Raw genomic sequence first — 19,738 nt, forward strand, 5'->3', positions numbered from 1 at the left:
ATTCATTTTAAAAGTTGATAATGCCGTTTAAATGTGTGTTTAAGAAAGCTGAATCCTACTGTGTTCAGTGTTTACATTTCAATAAATATTTGTTTAAACTCATTGTTATTTTTTCATGTAAATTGAGGCAGTAAAAGCGGTATCGGCCACAAATATCGGCCCAAAAAAAATCGGCCATCGGCTAAGAGTGATGGAAAAAAATCAGTATCGGCATGGGCCCGAAAAAAAAACCTATCGGTCGATCCCTACTTTGTAGTACATCACTGAATATATGATGAAAAGTGCTGAGAGCAGAGCTGTTTATCAGAGCTCAGGCTTATCAGACTTGAAGAGTGTGTGAGTGTGTGTGTGTGTGTGTGTGTGTGTGTGTATAGCATGTGTGTGTAATGAAATAGACAGACGGGAATAAATTATGCATGAGTATACTTTTAACAGCAATGGCTGAAATGGATCTCTTTCTATTGATATTTTTTTTTGCTGTCTCTCGTTCTCTTTCTCTTCACACATTTTCCAAGATGAGCTTTTTCCGGGGGTTTGCAATCTAGCCTGGCACCATTAGCTTAAGGGTTTTTCCCCTGCAAGTTGTTTTATAAGACCTCAGGAATGCTGCACCTGTCTGAGAACGAAATGATCGTTTGTTATGGCGCGGAGAACATTCAGTCCATTCAGCTTCGATCCATTTAAAAGAGATTCTTCTCAAAACAATATTCCACATTATGAGCATCTTATTTGCCTTATGCGCACTATGAATAATACATGCGTTGAGCCGGGGTCAAACGAGGCTTCATGTGTTACCTGACCTGGATGCACAGGTCAGATAACATAATAACATAATACAAAAATTGAGTATGCTAGTTGTAAAATGTTGGTGTTTCTAATAAGAAAATATATAAAATATCATTCAAATTAATGCATTATGAATCTACCACACATTATGTATCATATACAGTAAACCTTGGATATATCGGATTCAATTGTTCCCACTGGTTTTGTCCGATATAAGCGAAATCCGTTATATGCGTATACCGGAAAATGTCCGTTTTACGCATATATCGGATTTATATCCGGCATATGCGTAAATCGGATTTTATCCGTTATAAAAAGGCACTTCCTTGACTATGTTTCCAATGTACCTGGACGCGCAGGCAACGCTGCAAACGCTGCAAATGACGTCGTATAGCGGCCTGTCACGATTCGGCGAATCGGAGCGCCACGATGCGGCCATCCGATATATACGAGGGAAATTTAATGGAAATGCATTGGAACGGGACTGGAGATTTTGTCCGAAATAGGCGAAATCCGTTATAAAAAATCAGATATATGCAATGAATTTTTATTGGAAATGCATTACAGAAAAATCGGTTATTTTTTATCTGTCCGTTGTGAGCGAATTTCCGATATATCCGAGTCCGATATATCCGAGGTTTACTGTATAATAGTAATGGGGCGTTGTCCATCGGGCCAGCCAGTGTCTTTCGTACACTTTGCTGTTGTTCCAGCAAAAAAAAATTAATTAGGAAATAATTTTTTTCTGACCCTTCCACTTTCAGGTTATCTGTACTTCCGTGGAAAAATGAATGAGTGTGAAATAATGTTTGTCTATATGTGCCCTGAATGAATATATGACTAAAACAGGATGTTGCAGGTCCCATATGGACCTTCAAGAGTCCACACGAATACTACCAAAGCAAAAGTAAGGCCCACCAGGTTATAGATGCCCAGGAGGAGTGCCTCGATGCAGCCATTGCTCTGCCGATCTCTGCTGGCCGTGACTCGCAGATACACCCACACCAGCTCAGGCAGAAACTGCAGGGTGAAGCGTCGCAGGCGGTCCTCCGAGCTGCGGTACAGCTCGAACAGCTGGTGGCACACGGGCTCCAACAGCTGGATAGATCAGAGAGTCGGACATCAGAACGTGCAAAAAATAAGTAAGAGATAAGGTCGAACGCAACACTGGTAAGCTTTTATTCCCAATTCCTGTTTTCTTACATGAATCCACATCACCATAACATAACCCAGGGAGGCTTGGGGGCAAAGTTTAGTCAATAGTAGAAGATGTAGAGGACGGCATCATAATGAAAGCCTGTGCCAATGTTTTTCATCCTTGAGGCAATTAAATTAAGTGCCGAAACGGCACTTTTATACACACGAATAAAACAACTTTGGCCCAACAAGTTGTCCGCAACAAGCACTCAGCAGTCACAATTTGACACCGCTTCATTTCTTCCACACGGACACATCACTAATGGAATTGCATGGGCAAATTACAATTTTGAATTCATTGACATTTGCGGTTGGTTGACCTCACACGAAGGAGCTGCAACAAAAAAAAAGGGGGACTAAGATAATTGCGTTCTGCTGCTGAATCACCAGTGTGAAATTAAGGGTTCCATATCAGAGGGGGGACTGCCGAGGTTGTGATATTTGGAGTATGACCAATATTTAAGGAAAACACAGTGCTAATGTCATGCATAAATACCAGTTTGAGCCAGCATCAAAGCATAACGCTATAAAAGAAACTGAAAATCTAGCAGAACCGCATTTAAAAAGGAACAACTCGGTTGTGTCTGCCCTGGTTGTTCAGTACAATATGGCAAAAGCGACAATAAGTGAACAATATTATTAATCATGTAGACCCGAGTGGACCATAAAACATACAATGTGCAGCTTTCCAAATTCTATCATAGGCAGCATTATTTACGTCCTTATTTGTGAAGTCCAACTTGTCTCACTTTGCACTTTGATGTTTGTGCCACATACAAATGTGCAGCTTTCCAAATTCTATCATCGGCAGCATTATTTACATCCTTATTTGTGAAGTCCAACTTGTCTCACTTTGCACTTCTTTGTTCTTGCACAGATGTTTGTGCCACATACAAATGTGCATCTTTCCAAATTGTATCACAGGCAGCATTTTTTACATCCTTATTTGTGAAGTCCAACTTGTCTCACTTTGCACTTCACTTTGTTCTTGCACAGATGTTTGTGCCACATACAAATGTGCAGCTTTTCCAAATTTTATCATAGGCAGCATTATTTACGTCCTTATTTGTGAAGTCCAACTTGTCTTGCTTTGTTCTTGCACAGGTGTTTGTGCCACATACAAATGTGCATCTTTCCAAATTGTATCACAGGCAGCATTTTTTACATCCTTATTGAAGTCCAACTTGTCTCACTTTGCACTTCACTTTGTTCTTGCACAGATGTTTGTGCCACATACAAATGTGCAGTTTTCCAAATTCTATCATAGGCAGCATTATTTACGTCCTTATTTGTGAAGTCCAACTGGTCTCACTTTGCACTTCACTTTGTTCTTGCACAGATGTTTGTGCCACATACAAATACTATTTGACTTTTGGACATTTTGTTGAGATAAAATGTTTGAAATAAGCCCCTTTTCTACATGTTAAATTTTGTCTTAGTTTTAATTTTACTTCCTTCCATTTTATTTTATAACATTTCTTACAATTACAATTACATAGACAATTTTGTAATAAATTTGTGTGTGTGTTTGTCGTGCATCACCTCGTTGCTTGGCTCCTGGATCACACTGTACAATGCTGGTACCAAGGACTTCTTCAGATGGAGGCTGTCTGCATAACTTGAGATGTGGGTTTCTGGTAAGGACTGTGTTAAAATAAAAAGAGACAATGTTTTGCCGAGAAATAACAATTGGTAAAGTGTCTACCATTGATTCCCAAAACATTCTGGTAGGGCAGGTCCATTTAATCGACCAGGTTCAGTAAAAATGGACGTACTCATAAAAAGGAATGATGGGATCGCTCATGAAGGTTAATGACATTCAAATAAGAGGAGGCAGATCTAAACCGAGTCCCAGCATGCTCAGAACGCAATACGGTACAGTGAGTCATGCCATCGCATTTTGTTTCTCTCTTCAGTTGGTCCACTTTTTCTTCACAGTCAAATGTAACAGCTTATTCAAAATATGTCATTGTATAGCATAAGGATGTGCTAACTAAAGGAAACCGCTGCACGTGTTCATGGCATTCATGTTTTCCTGAAGCGCAGCACCCTTTTCAGGGTGAAAGTTTGTCAAAACATGCAACCCTACAGAGTTGCCTGTGCTATTGTTTTTCTGGCAATTCCATAACATGGCGGTGCTGTTAAACCCTAAAGTTTGACCCCATACGGCGGAACAACAACAACATCTATGGTAACTTTAGAGTGTTTATCCAAATCAGCATGACAAGATTGGTTGAAAAAATTGACTACCATCAACCAAACCTTGCCGGTACCTGTAAGTCATTGATCATTTCTTTAATAATTATAAAACTGCAATCTTGCATGTCTTCAAAAGCATTTGGAGGCACCACAAATATCGTGTACAGTCTAATTTTTGCACATAAGAAAACAGTGCATTTCACAGTTTGTGCAATTTCATTAATGCAAGCAAGTTTACTAAAAAAAAAGCATGACAAAGGCGAAGAAAGGATGTTACCTTGAATTCTGAGAGCCATTCTTCGACGACACTGCGCTCGAAACCCAGCATCTTCCTCAGAGACACTCCTCGGCTGCCTGGTGAACAGAGAGAAGCACATACTGTAGCGGATAGAAAGCAACGGCCATAAACATCCTGTTGAATTTTGGAAATGTGCTGAGTCAATATTCACGCAAGATGCCGTTTCACATTTTGGGTTTCACAGAATGGGGGCAACGTTCATCGCATGACAGGTTAACATTCGCTTTTCATGATCGAGCGCATGTTGTCAACACTTCAGAACTGCAGGAATCAGCTGGGCAAATAGCAATGGAAGAAGGATATCCTGTTTTTCCTCAAATAGCAGCCTCCACTCTGACATACGTCGTGCCCTACTTAACGGTGAGGTGTGGTGTCGTCCACATAAATGAATAAATAATTGCTCCATCTCAGTGGTGCATGCAGGTGGCTGTAATCACCATTACCGTGACTGATACCACTACGACCATATGCCACAGTTAACAGACAACATGCTCTATGCCAGGGGTCTCAAACTCAATTTACTTGGGGGCCACTGGAGCTTGGGTCTGGGTGAGACTGGGCCACATCAGGTTTTTCCAAAAAAAAAACAAAAAAAACGCATTTATTAAAAACAAAAAAATTACAAAAAAACTCTGCTTTGGTTCAATTTTCTACAATAAAAGCTCTGATAAAATATTCCACTGTTCTCAAATATCTTACTTTTTATTTTTCTACACAAAATAAGATGAAAAATAAACAAATCAAGAATAAAGAAAATCAATCAGTAATAAATAAACATAATAATTAATAAATCAATAATAAAAACTTAAGAAACCACATATAGTTGGTGTGTAGACAAATTGTTTTTTTCAAATTAAAATGAACAAAGCATTATTAGAGCCCTGTAGACATGACAAAACACGACTATAGTCACATTTATACTCTTTTTATTTACAACATATTGCGCAACTGCAGGGTCTTGAGACACATGCTAACTCGCAAACTAGAGAGCTAGCGACCTAAACGGTAGCCTTCAAGTTATTGCCTTTAAACTTAAATAGCCAAAAACTTACCACTTCCACACGGATAGGGAGGATAACTATTAACAGTTATTTAACCTTTAACATGAACATTAATCAAACGTAATAATTTTTTCTGGGTACATGATACCATACAGCATCCATATCAAACTTACCACTTCCACACGGATAGGGAGGATAACTATTAACAGTTATTTAACCTTTAACATGAACATTAATCAAAAGTAATATTTTTTTCTGGGTACATGATACCATACAGCATCCATATCAAACTTGCGCGGGATGCACTAACATTAAACTTTCATATCAAGGCGGGGGCCTCAAACTAGTGTCCTGCGGGCCACATCAAGCATATTGCATCACGATCCATGTCCCATTTGTTATACAATCCATTGCTCCATTGACATAATATAGCTAAAAGTAAAAATGATGCGAGGTCATAGAAAAGTGGAGGAGATTGTTTTTGTTGACATTTTAAAAAAATCTACTCGTATCAGCCACTCTGCATGTATTATGTATGACAAGGGCTGTTTTCTTACCTCAGTGTCCCACAACTCAGGCCTCCAGAGGGAGAGGCGAATGGGTTTGGACAGCGTCACACATTGTTGATGGTCACCTAAACAAGGACAGGTACAATGAACGGTTAGAGGAGATTTAGCAATTGAGTTGCAAGGGAGCCGACATGGACCTGCCAACCTTGAATAGACCCAATATCCTGCTGGCTGGGGACACTTTGATTTTATTATAGTTTTTTTTTTAAAGGCTAAAACAATTATATTAATATACATACATTGATAATTAATTATGGTACAATTAAGGTTTCTGTTGTATGTGTATTATCATACCGGCGTACTGGATACAGCAAGTATTATGTGTTGTGTCAATCACGTGTTGCCAAAGGCAAGGTCAGTTGAGTTAATTTACTTAATTCATTCATTCATTTTCTACCGCTTTTTCCTCACAAGGGTCGTGAGGGTGCTGGAGCCTATCCCAGCTGTCTCCGGGCGAGAGGCGGGGTACACCCTGGACTGGTCGCCAGCCAATCACAGGGCACATATAGACAAACAACCATTCACACTCACATTCATACCTATGGACAATTTGGAGTCGCTAATTACCCTAGCATGTTTTTGGCATGTGGGAGGAAACCGGAATACCCACAGAAAACCCACACATGCACGGGGAGAACATGCAAACTCCACACAGAGATGGCCGAGGGTGGAATTGAACCCTGGTCTCCTAGCTGTGAGCTCTGCGCGCTAACCACTCGACCGCCGTGCCGCTAATTTACTTAATTCTTAATACTTAATTCGTACAAAATTAAAAACATATAGCATAAATATGGCATCAATTTCAATTAAATTTGCAGTATGAAACAGTGTCTGTCTCAATGACGTCTGTCTCAACAAGCCCGCACGGCATGTCCAAGCCCATAAATTCAAAAAGGAGAGGAATTGAACAGATATTATTTGAGCTGCACGAGATGAAGAAATTGTGGGTGCGTGCGCTATAGTGGAATTTAACAGTTCTAGTTCCTCGTAGAGCGACTCGAGCGTACACTGCGAGAATAAATTATTCAAAGTATCCGACTGTGTGTGTTCACAACAGTGCAATACTAGCTGGGTCTTTAAAGCCCTAATGTAATATTGTCTATTTCTTACACTCTCACAAGCCATCATACTGATATTTGCATCCAGTTTACTAACTAGCTGTCACTATTGCCTGAATATGTCACACCGATAATGAGGTCGGGCAAATGACAATAGGCAAGCGTCTCAGCCGGATTTGCTCATTGTCTTGCAGCGGCGTTTGAAAGGCCCTAACAAAGTACCAACCCATCCTGTTACTGTAACTTCAAACCCCAAATTTCAATAGCATTGCAAACAAACTCCACAAGATTGAAACAAAGCCAATAACTGGACTTCAGAGACAGGATTTCAATATTAAATGATCCTGTGTGGATTTATGGTGCGGTTTGAGTAAGATTTTACATTAAAAAAAAAAAAACTGCCATGCATATTAGTGCATAACAGTACAATACCCAAATTTTCACTAAATCATGCAAAGTGTCAGCTCACTTGCGCTCAGTTTGGGGTGCTCAGGTTTCCATTTCAACACAAATGGATTAGCAATGAAGCTAAAGGCTTATGACGCTGGGTACAAATAAATGCAGGAAATGATTTGGAATAAAACAGAAAATACACGTCAAGATAAAGCATCTCATCAAACATGTTGTTAAAGTTACGACGCTGCTCCCAGATGGAACTGAGTATACGATGCTAACTTGCTAATTGGGTCAAATTATTAAGTTTCATTAATGTTCATGTTAAAGGTTAAATAACTGTCAATACTGTACATTTGAATCTGAAAAAAATAATTTCTCTACCAACTGTATGTGGTTTCTTACGTTTTTCTTATTTGCTGTTTTATTATTATTTTACTTATTTATTACTGATTGATTGATTTATTGTCTTTATTCTTAATTTGTTTTTTTTTATCTTATTTTGTGTATAAAAAAATAAAAATTAAGATATTTGAGAACAGTGGAATGTTTTATCAGATATTTTGGTGTGAAAAAACGGAACCAAAGTACTGAAAAAGTGTAGGGTATAGCAGAAGCAAAAGCATCAAAGATAGTTTTTTTTTATTGATTTTTGTTCCCAGTTTTTAATAAATGTGTTTTTTGTTTTTTTTTGAAAACCTGATACGGCCCGGCTTCACCCAGAACCTAGCTCCGGTGGCCCACAGGTAAATTGAGTTTGAGACCCCTGCTTTGAAACCTCGGCCACAGAGGGTTGTACGGGTTTGACAGTCTGTCTGTATACAAAAAAAAAACGGAATAAATGCATCTTTAGAGTATAAATGTGACTAAAAATTAACAAAAAAATTTAACAAAAATTAACAAAAATTAAAGCATTATTAGAGCCCTGTAGACATGACAAAACACGACTATAGTCACATTTATACTCTTTTTATTTACAACATATTGCGCAACTGCAGGGTCTCGAGACACATGCTAACTCGCAAACTAGAGAGCTAGCGACCTAAACGGTAGCCTTCAAGTTATTTCCTTTTAAACTTAAATAGCCAAAAACTTACCACTTCCACACGGATAGGGAGGATAACTATTAACAGTTATTTAACCTTTAACATGAACATTAATCAAAAGTAATAATTTTTTCTAGGTACATGATACCATACAGCATCCATATCAAACTTGCGCGGGCCGTACTAACATTAAAGTTTCATATCAAGGCGGGGGCCTCAAACTAGTATCCTGCAGGCCACATTTGGCCCGCGGGCCGCGTGTTTGCGACCCCTGATTTAGTGTTTGCTGACAAGACAACTTGACGGGCAGTGTGTATTTATTCCATTCAATACTATACTTGGTAAACGCCACCCCCCGCTCTGATCGAAGGTTGCTTCACCTACAGTACATATATGTGGAAATACTATATTGATACTCATAATGCTCAGGTTGATAATAAAAGCAATATAATAACAGAATTGCAAGGAGAGACAATACTATAAAAAAAAGTGTAAATAAAGTTGCCCCAAATGAGCAGTGCCAGATTTCTGCAAGCCAACAAGCTAGTTTCCCGTCTCAAGGTCAGGTTAGCTCACTCAACCATGAATTATTGAGCTCAAGCAAAGCCCTGGGACTGTTTGCGCCACCCCCTTTTCTGCAAGTAAATATCCAACATGGTATCTGCATTCATCCTCAGCCGCAACACATTAAAGGTAAAACATTAAAAATGTATTCAATTTTCCTAGATGGAATATTCCTCTCACTCATTCATGCTTTCTTGTGCAGACTTGTTTGCAGAAGGTCTTGGTGGAACACACACACAGACATTCATCTAAACACTTTCCCTAGGTAGGAAGATTAACGCTCACTACGTGACCACGATGAAGCTGTCTGCTGTAATCCCCACCCCCTCTGCCTCGCTTAATCGTTACGAGAGCCAGCCACTCACCAGCAGCAGATTAGGCTGGTCTTCGCTGGAATGGAAGCGCTTTTGAAAATTCAGCACTGGAGAATGATGAGCCTTTGTGGAAACGTCAAATGTGGCCCACCGTGTCAGTTTATGTGGTCCACGATTATCTTAAAAGGCGACCCATTATGCTTTTTCCACTTTTCGGACTTATAAATGTAATTAGAATGTTGTATTGTCGTGTTAAATGACGCCAAAGTTTCAGATCAGGTTTGCGCATTTGGATGTGAGCCCTCAAAATGGTCGGTTTCAGACGAAGGAAAGGTGCATTAATGTCTGCATTAATATGCTGTGCGTACACTTACGCTTCTGAGCTCAACCGCACCAACAGTGCCTCTGACAAAGTGTGTCCGACAATGAGTGCTCCTCCTCGAGCAGGCAAGCCCACACGCCCGGCTTCTCCTGAGCTCCACCGCACCAACAGTGCCTCCGACAAAGTGTGTCCGACAATGAGTGCTCCTCCTCGGGCAGGCAAGGTTGGAGGCAAGCCCACATGGCTTCTCCTGAGCTCCACCGCACCAACGGTAGGTCTGACAAAGTGTGTCCGACAATGAGTGCTCCTCCTCGGGCAGGCAAGGTTGGAGGCAAGCCCACACGCCTGGCTTCTCCTGAGCTCCACCGCACAAACAGTGCCTCTGACAAAGTGTGTCCGACAATGAGTGCTCCTCCTCGGGCAGGCAAGGTTGGAGGCAAGCCCACATGGCTTCTCCTGAGCTCCACCGCACCAATAGTGCCTCTGACAAAGTGTGTCCGACAATGAGTGCTCCTCCTCGGGCAGGCAAGGTTGGAGGCAAGCCCACACACCCGGCTTCTCCTGAGCTATACACCGCACCAAAAGTGCCTCTGACAAAGTGTGTCCGACAATGAGTGCTCCTCCAAGGTTGGAGGCAAGCCCACACGCCCGGCTTCTCCTGAGCTCCACCGCACCAACAGTGCATCTGACAAAGTGTGTCCGACAATGAGTGCTCCTCCTCAGGCAGGCAAGGTTGGAGGCAAGCCCACACGCCTGGCTTCTTCTGAGCTCCACCGCACCAACAGTGCCTCTGACAAAGTGTGTCCGACAATGAGTGCTCCTCCAAGGTTGGAGGCAAGCCCACACGCCCGGCTTTTCCTGAGCTCCCCCGCACCAACAGTGCCTCTGACAAAGTGTATCCGACAATGAGTGCTATTCTATTCATTGACTATCAACTCCTATACCCACTATTTTAGAAAGTGGGGTTCGTTCATAGTTAGGAAGAGTGTCGTTGTCATTCAGCACTTCCACTTCCAACACATTTTCTCTATTCGTCATTTGTTTTTCAGATTTTTATTTGTGATTTTGAGCTTAAGTGAGCCAAACCGCCTCGGAATTCACTTGTTTGCGTCGGTTAAAAACAAATTATATTGTGTTTGCTCAGCTTATTGTGGTTTGTTTGTTGGAAGTAAACCAAACGTGACATGTGTCAGTGTACCCTTACAGAGGAAAAAAAAAAGACAGGTACAGAGTCTAAACCAGATGTCATTGATGTTTTCGGTGTGCAAAGGTCACCGTCAATAAGTTATTGTGTTCATCAATAATTCTCCCCCAGGACACAAATAAAAACATTTGGGCAGGCTATGTTCACATAGGACATTGGGGCAGATTCCCCTGTGGAGATGCGGTTTCAGTGTGTACAGTACAGTACAGATTAATTATTATATATGATCAGTTTCTGAATAGTATTTCAATCGCGAATTTCTGTCCCTCAATGGGGACATGACAAAAAATAATTGACATAGAATGAGCATAAATCTAAAAATAGACACGACAACAGAAACAAGCGGTGGTGGTGTGTGATACAGATGGAGGGGAAAAACTGTCTCCACTACAAGCATCACCGTTCTCTCATAGGCCAGCCGAGGGGAACTGAGGCGTACGCACATCCAAGGCTAAAATTAGCTCTGCTGCAGCTGCAGGGCCAGACGTGCTGGGATGGGCCCATGTTGCAACGCACACAGTCACAGTACACACAGGGTTCCATCAATTAGACAGGGCGCGCCACACCAGTTCACACAGGTGATCGCCATCAAGATCCTGCCTCCCATTTCACACAGATAACTTGGACACAATGTAAACTAACCATGAATCACACCAGCAGACACACACGAACGTCTCATGTGTGTCTGACGCACAAAAAATAGACTTTAGGTCCATTTTTGACACATTGATACATAAATTCAGCAGCAAGTACCCGATGCAATAGCCATCTTGGAACGGATCTTCTAGGGATCTAAATAAAAGGTCATCGGGGAATAAAAATTCACATTGTGTGCAGATTAATTGCGTCACACGGCGTGCATTACTAAAATGCAACCAGCAGAGGTGCTGTTGTTTCAATCTTAACTAGTGTGTTGCCTAAAGCAGTGATTTTCAACAACTGTGCCGTGAGAAATCGTCAAGTGTGCCGTGAGGAATTATTCAATATAACTTTTTTTTAATTAACATGTATTAATAATTTTCTGCAGAATGGTAAAGCAATGTAATATTCGTCCGTGTGGCAACACCTCGTTCCTCTAATACAGGGGTCTCAAACTCAATTTACCTGGGGGCCACTGGAGCTAGGCTCTGGGTGAGGCTGGGCCGCATCAGGTTTTTAAAAAAAAAAAAAAAAAAAAACACACACATTTATTAAAAACAGAAAAAAAACAAATAAAAACACTGTCAATGCTTTTGCTTCTGCTATACCGTACACTTTTTCAGTGCTTTGGTTCCGGTTTTCCACAAGAAAAGCGCTGATAAATCATTCCGCTGTTCTCAAATATCTTAATTTTTATTTAATTCATGAAATAAGATATAACAAATAAATAAACAAATAAAATTAAAGAAAATAGATTTTTTTTTCCACAGTATTAACATTTATTTAACCTTTAACATGAACATTAATGGAAATGAACCATTTTACCCAATTAGCATGTTAGCATTGTTACATCTAAGAGCAGTCCGGTGTGCACACAACCATTTTAAGTCATTTCTGAGTACATGATATACCATACAGCATCCATGTCAAACTCGCACATTAAACTTTCATATCAAGGCGGGGGCCTCAAAGTAGCATCCCGTGGGCCGCGAGTTTGAAACCCCTGCTTTAATAGACTTAGTGATGCACGTGAGAGGTAGTGGTGACATTTCTAACATTGTTTGTTAAATTAGTATGCGGATCAAAAAGGGATCTGCTGTGGCGAGTCGGTAATCAGGAAAAAGCTGAAATAAGCAAATAATGTTGGTTATTGGTGTGCCGCAAAATTTTTTCCAACGTAAAAAAACGTGCAAAACGATAGAAATCACATGATCTTTTATACACACCTATCATCGCCTGATACCAACCACATGGATTAATTATACATCTTTAAATAATGATTTAAGTGCTATTGAGCAGGGGATTAGGTAGTTGACCGTTCCCTGAGAGTCACTTAACATCGCAGAAAAAATGGAGGAATGCCGTGCTGCCACAATGGCTGTTTAGCAAGCCTCAACAAAGGCTGACCTTGAGTATGCCCTGACCACGAAGCACCCGACCAGCTTTAAAAACACACACACACAGCATAGCCGAGGGAGTGAGCGAATTAATACCCAGTGTCCGTCCTGAAAGCTTGGCTTTAAGACCTGCATTAAAACGATCAAAAATGGAATTTACATTTTGGCTTCAAATAGTAGCAGCTGACATAGATGCAACATTAACAAGGAACAGACTGCTGAAAGCAAGCTAATAGTCACATAACTCCTGAAGGATATATCTTTATTTCAATCGTCCCTTGCTTTATTCCCAAGCATGTTAACAAATGCCTCGCTCTCCGGTTAGCATCACTCATGGCTTGTTCCAGCAAAAGCCTACGCTTTCCTTCCACGTATTTTCAATCCTATCTCGACATCAAATAGCTGGCACTAATTCAAAGGCTCTATGGATCACCCGGGCTTTGGCGACTGTTCAACCTCAGATGGACACGGAGTCGTGACCAGCAAAGAGAGCAGAGATAGTGACTGATGGCCTGTTATCTAATACTGACCGTGTTCTCGTGTTAAAAACGGTTTCAGTGAGCCTTGTGTAAATTGTCATCAACAACAGAACCAATTACATCAAAGCTTCTCAGTTATACGATCTTACAATTTCCCTTTGACTATAAAGACCATATTTTGAGGCACAGTTAATCCACCATACACATACAGAGGAATCAACTAAATGGTTTGTTTTTATTTGTTTTAAACTTTTTTCCTGATCAATATAGAATTGCGTTAAAACATGCGGCCAACACTAGTTTGAGGCCCCAGCCTTGATATGAAAGTTTAATGTTAGTGCGGCCCGCGCAAGTTTGATATGGATGCTGAAAAAATTAACTGCAGCAGCCGTATGAGAAGAAATTTGGCTTCAACCGACTTAAATGGACAACATGGACAGTAACCAAAACACCAAAATTATCTTTAAAAAAAATAATGCACTACAGCAGGGGTCTCAAACACGTGGACACTCGTTTGAGGCCCCCGCCTTGATATGAAAGTTTAATGTTAGTGCGGCCCGCACAAGTTTGATATGGATGCTGTATGGTATCATGTACCCAGAAAAAATTATTACGTTTGATTAATGTTCATGTTAAAGGTTAAATAACTGTTAGTAGTTATCCTCCCTATCCGTGTGGAAGTGGTAAGTTGTTGGCTATTTAAGTTTAAAGGAAATAACTTGAACGCACAAACAATTAAAACACAATCTATTAAAAACACCTGCAAAATGTGGTTTTATATACATGTGTTAGCATGTAGTAACAGTTGGATTTATGATATCATAATACTCCGCCAGTGAAGTAGCTATTCAGTATAACAATGTCACTACAAATAATGTCGCTGTAGCTTGATTCAAACGCAGATCACATTATGTATGTATTTTTTGGTCCAATCAGATTTCAGCTTCTAAGTGTTGCATGTCAGTATAATCAGCGTTCAGATCAGATTCAGTAAAGAATCAGCCAATACTCCTGATTATACTACGTTAGCAATGGGGCTTTCTCTTTCACCAATCAGATTTCAGCTAGTCCACAGTAACGCCAGCATTTTTCCATCCCGCGATTGGTTGATCAGACCAAAACTGTTCCAAAAATAGTTTGCAGTGACCTGGCAATGAGGATGGATTTTGTCTATAAATAATCAACATCTCTGGTGAAAATGATGTGTTGCAATGAAATAGTTAAAAATTCTTTGTTTTCCAAAAAAATTTCCTGCATTTCACAAACATTTTTATCCATTTCACAAACAATTAAAATGAATCAAATGATTTTCAAAGAACGATCTACATTTTTGCATAGAGACCTACTATCAACAACTGTCAATTGCATCAATCTCCTGGTATGGCTAATGCTAATCCAAGTTAATCATTTTATAAAAGGATAATATATGATTAGAAAATCCATCTAAAAATCTAAACTAAATCTCTTACCATGCTGTTAACAACTCCCTTCAGAGAGCAGCACAAACTGGGTCTAACAAGGACAGAAAAACGCTGCACAAATATCTGAGAGTGTGTAGTTTAAGTCGTCACCTGGCAGCTGCACTAAATAGTACCCGTTCAAACACCGGTCTCAGTCTCGACAGTGAAGCGGCGACTTTAGGATGCTGGACTTCATGACAGGACTGCCAAGAAAAAGCCAAATCTCAGACCCAAAGTGATCCCAAACTTTTGAGCGGTATCGTATGTAATGCTCCAAGTCACTAACAGAAATAAAACTCGGCAATATCATCAAAGACGTATTCAAAGATAAAGGATTAACTGGGCTTTGTGCTTTTGTGACAATGGTAGCCATCCATGTTTTTGTATATTATTGATGGTTTGTACAATTGTGACACAATAGCGGTGGTAATAAAAGGAGCTGTCTGTCATGGTTAGATACTGCAATGGCAGCGCTAGCATTCAAACGTTGTACTGTATGTCTCCGCCCTCTTTCTGCTCAGTCTCGACTGCTAATTGTCAATAGCTTCTCGGAGACGGCGTGCATTTATCTGCATGTGCATGCAGACTATGGGAATGTGCCTGTGCAAGAGTCGTCGTCAGGAATACAGACATGTTTGTACAATCAGAAACCACCGTAGCCGGTTGTTGCGTTGTAATTTTTGATTGAAAATAAAGTGCAATTTGGATCCAAGGAAGAATACATGTAGAACTGCTAAAGAAGTGGATTAATTTTGTCAAATCCCCACTGACGACCCCAGTAACAAATGCAAATCCCACTCGGAGTTTTCCTAATAGCAACCTCTTCAAAGCATATTGTATATTGTTAAAGGTTTATTATGGTGACAGTTTAACTCTGGAACTGACTATTACTATTTCAACCGGGAAGATCCTTTGGGATATTTTCAGTTCTGAACAAACCTGACAGACTGCGGTCGGCCTTAGACGTCTAACTGCAAAGTAATTTGGGACTCGATCTCAACCAATGCATGTACAAATCATGAAACCCGTTTGGTTTACATTTGAGTGTTTAATTTGGAGTATTTGTTGGTTGAAAGACTCGAATGGCTGCTCATGTGTAAATTACATTGGCAGTCAGAACACACAAGACGGACCCCAAAGCCGTGAGTCATACCCGGTCGAGTGTCAAGCCTGAGCACGCAACTCTGCCTAGAACGACTCCACTGGTGACTTTTTAGAGAACTAAGACCACATTTGGAGGCGAGGAACAATATAACAAAATCAAAGACCTGTTTGACTTGCAAAGTGTCTAATCTAAGGGGTCTCTGAAAAAGAACATGTATGAATTGTTTCTTCTGGGGGGAAAACTGAAGGGGTGTCAGGGGGGGACTAGAAGCCTGTGTGATCCTCTGAGGCTGTAGTGGGGGGGGCGAACACAGTGGAAAACAGTCCCCACTGTTAATCCATGCCAGGCTAATTACAGCTTTGATCCTTTGGGTAGGCGCTGCGTCACACTGGAGGTAGGGAACACACGCTGCCGATTCATGCATATTGTTTTGGTTTTATTGATCTTGGTTTAACTCACACTTGTTACATGTTTGTTACAAACATGGACGGAAATAATTTGAATTATTTGCGGCAAACACTTACCACTTCCATATGGAATGGGAGGAGAACTTGCTATGGCAGACTATATATAGTGTTAAGGTAATATAAGGTAATGTCTCAAAGATGTAACGTTCTGACGCCTTGTGACTAGAATACTACATATCACTTGTCTCGATGGAGTAAGGGTGCAATATTCGAACTGCAAAGTAGTGAGGGATGAAAATACAGTAAACCTCGGATATATCGGACTCGGATATATCGAAGATTCGCTCACAACGGACAGATAAAAAAGAACCGATTTTTCTGTAATGCATTTCCAATAAAAAATTAATTGCATATATCGGATTTTTTATAACGTATTTCGCCTATTTCGGACAAAATCTCCAGTCCCGTTCCAATGCATTTCCATTAAATTTCCCTCGCATATATCGGATGGCCGCATCGTTATGCTAATCTTGTTGATGTCACTGGCTATTGTCTTTCTCCTGGCTCCAGATTTAGGACAAATATAAAAGTGAGTGACGTCAATAATACTAGCACAGCAGTGAATGAGATCTTAACCTCACTATTGGAAATAACGTAGGCGTAACGTAACAATTTGTTATGCTCAGAGTCCAATAAAGTTAAATTCTCATTACCTTACGTCTCTTTTCATTGCCCAGTCCAGGTACATTGGAAACATAGTCAAGGAAGTGCCTTTTTATAATGGATAAAATCCGATTTACGCATATACCGCATATAAATCCGATATATGCGTAAAACGGACATTTTCCGGTATACGCATATAACGGATTTCGCTTATATCGGACAAAACCAGTGGGAACAATTGAATCCGATATATCCGAGGTTTACTGTATTGTGTATCTTTATGTAATATAAAGGAATTAATTACATCTTTTATATATAGGGTCAATTAACAATGAGCTTTGTGCTGAAAATGTCCCGCACTCTTAACAATGAGACTATTGTCACATTTTCTGCATTCATTAAAGCTACTTTCAAGTACATTCTTTCTCTACGATAAACTCCTCTGGGCAGCAGTATTCTAGCCAAGGAACCACCTAACCACGTACATGTACTTCATCCACAATCCATTTCTAATGCCTACTACTCACAGGTATCATTTATCAATGATACACGTAAATCCTGGACATAGAGAGGAAAGATTAACTGGGTAATTGGGAGTTTCTGTTCTAAAATAGACCGCCGCTCTGGTGATAGTCCCAAAACACACAGCACCAGAGACGAGAGAATGGGTTGCGGGGGAGTATCGGGAGGATGATGATGATGATGATGATAGAGGATAAGCAGCAGATGGCACGGCATCAGCTCTGTGTTTTTGCCAATGATGCCATTATTTGAGGAAAATGGCAATGCAAAGCTGAAGGGTGGAGATTAATGAAAGTCATTATTGTTGAGAGTTGTTGGTTTGAAGTGCTTTGAGAACCAAACTACTGTTATTCACTGGAATGCTAATCAATCATGTTCCTGTTTTAAAACAATTACCCGGGTGAAATTAGGTGAGTGCAATGCAGAAGCTCTTGAACTGACCATGGCTGTAAGACAAACATTTCGACTGATTAATAATCTAAAAGGCAAATCACAAAAAAAGTCAAACATTCATTCAGATTGATGATGCATCACCTTAATTTTTATAAAGTATCGGTATGAATATCAACGATACCGTCCATGTATTTTCTTAGTATACCAAATCTAGCGGTGTCGCATACCACTACTTAACACATAAAAACTTAAACCTCGGATATATCGGATTCAATTGTTCCCACTGGTTTTGTCCGATATAAGCGAAATCCGTTATATGCGTATACCGGAAAATGTCCGTTTTACGCATATATCGGATTTATATCCGGTATATGCGTAAATCGGATTTTATCCGTTATAAAAAGGCACTTCCTTGACTATGTTTCCAATGTACCTGGACGCGCAGGCAACGCTGCAAACGCTGCAAATGACGTCGTATAGCGGCCTGTCACGATTCGGCGAATCGGAGCGCCACGATGCGGCCATCCGATATATGCGAGGGAAATTTAATGGAAATGCATTGGAACGGGACTGGAGATTTTGTCCGAAATAGGCGAAATCCGTTATAAAAAATCCGATATATGCAATGAATTTTTATTGGAAATGCATTACAGAGAAATCGGTTCTTTTTTATCTGTCCGTTGTGAGCGAATTTCCGATATATACGAGTCCGATATATCCGAGGTTTACTGTATCTCCAACGTTCAAATGCCATCCTCGGAATAACATTTGTTCTTTCTGCACCTCACTACAGCGAGGTGCATTCACGGACACGCTGAACGCCCAACAGCAACACCACTAGACTTAACAACTACCGTAAATTCCGAACTATAAGCCGCTACTTTTTTCCCAAAATTTCAACCCTGCGGCTTATTCAGTGATGCGGCCAATTTAGGTAATTTTTCCAATGGCCGCCAGGGACTCTCGAGTAGAAAAGGTAAGATTAAGTGGAATATATGCGTCGAGGAAGACTGCAACTTCTTGTCTTGTGCATAAATTAAATTAGCGTGAACATACCCTCATCATGGAAAATGCAAAAAGAAAGGCATATGACGCAGCTTTCAAGCTAAAAGCAATCGAGCTGTCCGATAAAGAAGGAAACAGCTGCTGCTGCACGTAAACTTGGCATAAACGAATCGATGGTGAGACGCTGGAAACGGCAGCGGGAAGAACTGGAGCCATGTAAAAAGACGAAAAAAGCTTTCAAACGTAATAACTGGAAAACATATATTATTATTGTTAAGTTATATTATTAAAATTTTGAAAACTCTGTGTACCGTCTTTCTTTGTAAATATGTTTACATGTTTTAATGTGGGCACATGCGGCTTATATACAGGTGCGGCTTGTGTTTGTACAAAATCGTTTTTCCTCTAAAAATGTAGAGGGTGAGTCTTATAATCAGGTGCGCTCTATAGTCCGGAAATTACGAAATTAAGATCCCAATTGTGTAAACGTAATCAAAGACATGAAAGTAGCCATTCTGATGATGGTGTTGAAGTGATTACTATTACTATTTTATTGTTTGTTTTTATTGTTCATTTGTAAACTGACAACATTCTAAGTACATCTACAGTACCGAGCATAAAATCTATTTTATCTATCTATCGTTTGCTCCACTTTTGAGAGAGAGGAACCCACAAAATGGTCGCTTTGTGGTTTTATGACATCATGAAGGAAAAGCC

General features: G+C 40.2%; 1 protein-coding gene across 2 annotated transcripts in view; it reads right to left on the minus strand.

Annotated features, from left to right (window-relative positions):
* The window catches only part of LOC131136140 (hyccin 2-like), a 36,531-nt gene that overhangs the window by 14,695 nt on the left and 2,098 nt on the right, over positions 1-19,738 (minus strand). For both annotated transcript variants that reach the window (XM_058082701.1, XM_058082702.1), the window contains exons 2-5: positions 6,039-6,115; positions 4,460-4,536; positions 3,526-3,627; positions 1,705-1,884 (exon numbers count right to left, since the gene is read on the minus strand). In XM_058082701.1, coding sequence (XP_057938684.1) covers positions 1,705-1,884; positions 3,526-3,627; positions 4,460-4,510 — 333 coding nt within the window. In that variant the 5' untranslated portion in view covers positions 4,511-4,536; positions 6,039-6,115. The remainder of the gene's footprint in view (positions 1-1,704; positions 1,885-3,525; positions 3,628-4,459; positions 4,537-6,038; positions 6,116-19,738) is intronic.

This window comes from Doryrhamphus excisus, chromosome 9 (assembly GCF_030265055.1).
Source record: "Doryrhamphus excisus isolate RoL2022-K1 chromosome 9, RoL_Dexc_1.0, whole genome shotgun sequence".
NCBI lineage: Eukaryota > Metazoa > Chordata > Actinopteri > Syngnathiformes > Syngnathidae > Doryrhamphus > Doryrhamphus excisus.